Below are 5,733 nucleotides of genomic sequence, written 5' to 3' on the forward strand. Positions count from 1 at the left end.
CATGAAAATGAATGAGAGGCCTGGCACCTTGAATTGAGGCTTCTCAAAATAATAGAATAAAAACTAGAGCTAATTGGAAAATAATCGCTGAGCTAATTGGAAAATAATCGCTACCCACAACATTACGGAGACAAATAAAATATTTTATGGCAAAATTTGACTTTGAGCCAGTGTTTAACTTGAAATAAAAAATACTACAAAGATAAAATAGTCCTATATCATTGTGAATGTTCTTAAAACTAGTATTACTAAGACATTGTAATAAGGACTTAAAATTAAAATAATTGCATTTGAAAATCATACATTTAATATTTTTAAAATTAAAATTTTGTATTTTTAATAAAAGATTTACATCTTTAGATGTTTAACCGGATCCCCAAATATGCCCTTTTATAAAAGAAGGAAGAGGAGAAAAAAATAAAGACTCAATTTCATTTCAAGTAAGGAGAGAGGAAATTGAAAAGAAAATTATGTGAGTGCTTGTGGCTTGAGTAATATAGATGTGGTCTCATTCATATATTCCGTTGCACTAATAAAAATTTTATTACAATTAAAATTTTAAACATTTATTATTGTTTTTATATTTGTTACATTGACATTGGCACAACACCTTGTATAAGACAAAAATATGGTATACCAAATCTTGGTTTGACTTACCTTAACTTGACTAAGGAACACATTTGTTATCTTATATGTTATGTCACTTCATGTACTACCGGTTGTGATTAGATGAAAATATATATTTAAATTAAAATTTTAATAATTAAGTATTTTTCTCACCAATCATAAGTAATGACACATGTAATGATACATTCTTTCAAGATAAAAGAGGTCCTCCCCTTAACCGGACAACAAGAATCTATGACAAAATGACTTTGATTTTTTTTTGAATTACCAAATATATTCCCTCTTTTTTTTGGGGGTAAAACTAATCCTTTCGAAATTCGTGGCTTGGAGATTCAGTGAAATCTTACACCACTAGACCAACATCTTGTTGCTAAATGACTTTGATTTATAAGCGCATGAAACATATTTAAGAAAAAAACATGAACCTTTTCCTCATTTATATTTTCTGAAAAGCTTGGTCACACCTATTTTGTCTTGTGAATTTTCCTCCAACCCTAATTGTTCGACATGCAAAGAATACAATAACAACCAAGACTTTATCCTATTAGGTGGAGTCACTTACATGGGTCGTTAGACATGTAAAGAATTATACAGAAAAAGAAATATAATCTTTTCATTTCAAAGATAGGCTCCAAAGAGATGCTTTGACCATTTGGCATGTATATCTTCCAGTTATCCACAATCAAGAAGCTTTAAGCCAATCACAACATAAATGTCAAATCAACATTCATTGGACAAAAAAAGGTTTTCAACAGAGAACATGTTTATTTACATGTATACAGAATCAAAGGGCATGTTCATAATGAACTGCAGCAAAGCCTTCATCCACAGTTTAGATATCATCCTCCATTTAGAGATATCACTGTAGATCTGTTGGAGAACACCATATGTAATCTCACTTTAGTTGAGAAAATGAAAGGTAAATATTTTGATACCAGCTGTTAGCTGTTGTTTAAACAGCTTAGACGTCATTCTCGATCTAGCAATGTGATCTCACCATGTTCTATCTCAGTTCTTGACAGCTGCTCGTCTCACCTAAGTCTCGTGCATTTATATCCGGAGAGCCACGCCATCTTTAGAATTCACTGTAGTTGAGAAAATGAAAGATAAGATTTTAATATCTGCTGTTGGTGAAGCCTGGCTGGATGTTGAATGCCTAGTTTATAAGATCAAAATTGGAATACTACAGTTGTTTTTCTAACCAAGTAATTCACTGTCTTCTTTCTTTGTGTGATTGTGCTGATCAGTAGTCCACAAATGTGAAGGTAGGAGGACCCTTTGTGATGGTAATTCAGCTATGAATAGTAGAGTTTGAGCCCAGCCAGCATATTTACCATATTTGGTTACAAATGCCTCTGCAACGCGATTGCAAAGCTTTGGTGTTAACCGGGAACCTGCAAGCTCAGGTAAGAGATACTTCGTGGCAATCTTACCCAAGTTTTAAATAATGATTGCAAATTAACAATCAACAATACAGAGAAATCAAATGAGGAAACATACGAGATGAGACAATTAGTAAAGCATAAATGATATATCTTTTAATAAAAGAATAATTCATTGAATAAAGGAGAAATTGCAAACAAGAGGATCAAGAATCCTCCTAAAGCTACAATGAAATTCACAGATAATTTTTCCAAAAAAGTAATTATAATCCACTTTTTTGCTCTGAAGTTTGCTTTCTTGTATTAAGAAATATATCACCCCACTTTATAACAAAAACGGGTTACGCTGATTCGTCACAGCATACTGTAAGATCCATACTACATCTAGGCAACTAGCAAATAAAATCATAAAACAACTACTAAAATACTTGTGCTTTAGCATTGACACTAACATTAAACAACAAATGACAATTTGAAATGCTTCTACGAAGTCAAAGAGCACACCTGCCACACATGTGTGTCAACAGGAATGGCATGGTGTTGATCAAGCGAGAAGAGAGCTATGCAAGCAGCCACTTTAGGACCTACTCCAGGTAAAGTAGAAAGGGCAGAGATAACATCTTCAAGATCCAACTTCCGTAGGGACCGAAGCCATTCTTCCCCTCCACCAGTTTTTGATTGCAAAATGTTCACCGTGCCAACTATATACTTAGCCCTAACAGCATCAAACATAAAAGAATAAGATATCAATCAATATCTCTCACCACGAAACAAATATCAGAACATAAACCAAATCAGAAAAGGTCTCTCACGTAACATCACTCATCAGTCACCACCATTCCTTTTCTTCATCGATGTCAATGGTTCAATGATCATTCCCTAACTACCCATTTGTTTAGAATATTTTTAAATAAAAAGACTAATTTTCCATCAACCTTTTTGGCAGAAACGTGTTTATGAGGAGCTGAAAACTTCAGCTTATCCTACAAGCTGTATTTCACTATCTCTTCGGATAAATGTCAGAATGGTTTTGAATTACGGACTGCAACGGCAATTGAAGCTGCAATATTGCAGTTTAGCATTCATTGCAAGCAAATTGCCACTGTCATTAGTGCTGCATGAACTGCACTTTCCACAATCACGGTAAATTCCAAGGTTTTAAATCTACATACACATGTATGTTAATGGCAACCAAAGTTGCCGCCACATCAATCACATTTGCCACCCTCATTGGAGCTGCATGAACTGCACTTTCCACAATAATGGTAAATGCCAAGGTTTTAAATTTAGGCCCACGACCACTACATACACATGAATGTTAATCGCGACCAAAGTTGCCACCACATGAACTACATTTGCCTCCAGATCTCACAAGGCAATCAACCTAATAGTTAAGTCCAGACTCGCCCAAGTGGTTTTTGAAAAAGTCCTAAACAAGCGGACTCTAAGTTTATGTAACAGTGTAAAACTAATGTTTTTTGTATAACAAATGGTTTCCCCGGGTGCGTGACTACCGCTCCCGACTAATGTTCTATCTCCGGCAAGTGTAAAACTAATGTTTTAGAGCATGTTACCTATAACCAAAACCAGCTTTTCTAAGATCTTCCTCTGAAACCAAAGAAAGCTGCTCCAAAGTAGGGAAAGAATGGAACATAAAACCTTCAACAGAGCCTAAGTAATTCCCAATAGACGAAACATAATCCACCATCTTCGTAATCCTTCCAATGTTATTATTCGAAGAACACAAAAACTGAATCAAACACTCAAATGGTTCCTGCCTCAGAACGCGGGCCCCACCCAAATGCCTCGCCAGCTCAGCAAACCTCTCGTCGGAATCCGAGAACACCTTCCAGATTCCGGGGAGAGACACGCCGGCGTTGAGAAAATCGAGCAGCGCCGTTCTGGCGGCAACGGCATCGTGAGTTCCGTGAAGGCAGTATGAAACGTCGCCGTTTTGGAGGTGGGTGAGGGATACGATGTGGGACCCAACGACGCCGGTGAATTGAGAAGGTGCGGTGTTTTTCCAGCGGAAGGTTTGACCGGTTGGGAAGGTTAACGGTAAGGAGAGTTCTTCGCGAGTGAGATTGAGTGGGACCCACACGTTATCGGAAGAAGGTTCTGGAAATTTTAGAGATTTGGTGATGGTGCTTGGTGGTTTTGGTGTGGAGTGGCGGGTTTTAAGGAGGGTTTTGGTTTGTGTTGGTGGTGGTGGAGGGGTGGAGGAAGGTGGCGCAACCGGTTTTTTGGTTGTTCTTTTTCTCTTCATGGTGGCTATGGGTCTCAATCTCAAATTCAATGAGTTCATTCGCTCTAAATCGACGTCACTGTTTCTCCCTCACTCACGGTTGTGATACCCGTTATTAGGTTTGATGTTTGTTCAAGGGAATATAAGAGCCAGTTTTTTTTGTATAAGGAATGTATAAGTCAATTGTATTGCAAAGAAACTAATCCATTTGTATTTGAACCGGGATATTATAAAATCATAAAGTGCAGTTCCAAATACATGCGTCTTTTCAAACACACAAGCACCAATTGAAATCACATCCGTCCCATATCACTCCATGTATAGAACTTAGAAAGGGGATGATTAAGTGTCCCAAACCAATTACTATTTGGAAACAAATAAAAAATAATACTTCAATTTAGTTTTCTTTTATAAAAGTAATTTATTAAATCCATATATCTATATATAAGTGATTAGGATAGGATTAGAGATACCAAATTGGGATATGTGATTTTCATCCACATGTATCATCTATTCTAATTGATTAAAAACAAATTATTTAAATTAAATGATCAATCAAAACATTGAGAACACATAAAAACATACAGACTGATACAAAATAATGGGAGACTAGATGTGCTCACATCCAGTTATATCATCTCCTCAAATAATTTCTCCACGTGATCAGGTCTGTCCACTGTGACTTGTGCCCCGTGCTTTCTACTTCTGAAGAGTTCTCAAAATATTTAAAAATATGGAACTTCTTAGTTTGACATCCTTTGTTTTTCTTTTGATTTCTCTTCAGTAAAGTAGAGCAACACAAAATTGTCTTCCATGCATTTCCACTTTTTTCTTCCTCTGTTCCCCATGTTGTGGCTGTAATCCCACTACCAGATGCATATGTTCGGTTATGTTCTTTAATCTTCATGAATCAGCTGGCACATCAATGCGCTTCTATGTTTTTCTTACATGTCAATGACTCTTTAATGGCAAAATTGTTCGGAGATCTTCATCCATGAGATATAACATTTCTCCATGAGTTAAATGAAAGAAACATAGAAGTGAGTTTGACACTACATCTTGACCAAAAACTGAAAGACAGGTCCGAACTTGCTGAAATCAAAGAGAAAATGAATCAGATGATGAAAAAACATCTTGGATATGCAAAAGCCTCGAGGCTCAGAAGAAGATACCACTACGCCAGGTGCGAGACAACTGTAATCCGCACAAAAGGTGGGTCCAAAGACAGTTATTGGGCCCAACCGTTGTAAGGGTGTTGTCATAAGGTATAAAGACACTACTGATAGTCAAGAGGAACATCATTCAGCTAAGGAAGACGACGATGAGAAAGACGAAGACCCTACTCATGATCTTCCTCCTAAAGGCAAGTCCACAAGCCACCAGGCTGAAACTAAGATAAACAAGGGTACCCTATATGACTCCTCAAGCCAATAGAAGGCAGAGTTGGAGCTTATTAAAGAGCGACTAAGAGCCATTGAG

At 36.7% G+C, this 5,733-nt stretch overlaps 1 protein-coding gene across 2 annotated transcripts; it reads right to left on the reverse strand.

Annotated features, from left to right (window-relative positions):
- On the reverse strand, nucleotides 1,312-4,421 carry LOC109344315 (N-glycosylase/DNA lyase OGG1). Of its 2 annotated transcripts, none has more exons than XM_019583040.1 (4): nucleotides 3,584-4,421; nucleotides 2,514-2,724; nucleotides 1,830-2,055; nucleotides 1,312-1,700 (listed from the first exon to the last, which is right to left on the reverse strand). In XM_019583040.1, the coding sequence occupies exons 1-4, from the start codon at nucleotides 4,312-4,314 to the stop codon at nucleotides 1,678-1,680; spliced, it is 1,191 nt and encodes a 396-aa protein (XP_019438585.1). In that variant the 5' UTR covers nucleotides 4,315-4,421; the 3' UTR covers nucleotides 1,312-1,677. The 2 variants fall into 2 exon arrangements, with proteins under 2 accessions (XP_019438585.1, XP_019438584.1); XM_019583039.1 differs by having other exon boundaries at nucleotides 1,312-1,712; nucleotides 3,584-4,419.

This window comes from Lupinus angustifolius, chromosome LG03 (genome assembly GCF_001865875.1).
Source record: "Lupinus angustifolius cultivar Tanjil chromosome LG03, LupAngTanjil_v1.0, whole genome shotgun sequence".
Classification (NCBI taxonomy): domain Eukaryota; kingdom Viridiplantae; phylum Streptophyta; class Magnoliopsida; order Fabales; family Fabaceae; genus Lupinus; species Lupinus angustifolius.

Excerpts from the sequence above, each read along its gene's own strand:
- LOC109344315 (XM_019583039.1), bottom strand. The coding sequence starts at position 4,314 with ATGAACTCATTGAATTTGAGATTGAGACCCATAGCCACCATGAAGAGA. Across the intron at positions 2,725-3,583 it reads AAAGCTGGTTTTGGTTATAG|GGCTAAGTATATAGTTGGCA; the intron begins GTAACATGCTCT and ends TGATGCTGTTAG. Across the intron at positions 1,713-1,829 it reads AGAAGACAGTGAATTACTTG|TGAATTCTAAAGATGGCGTG; the intron begins GTTAGAAAAACA and ends TCTCAACTACAG.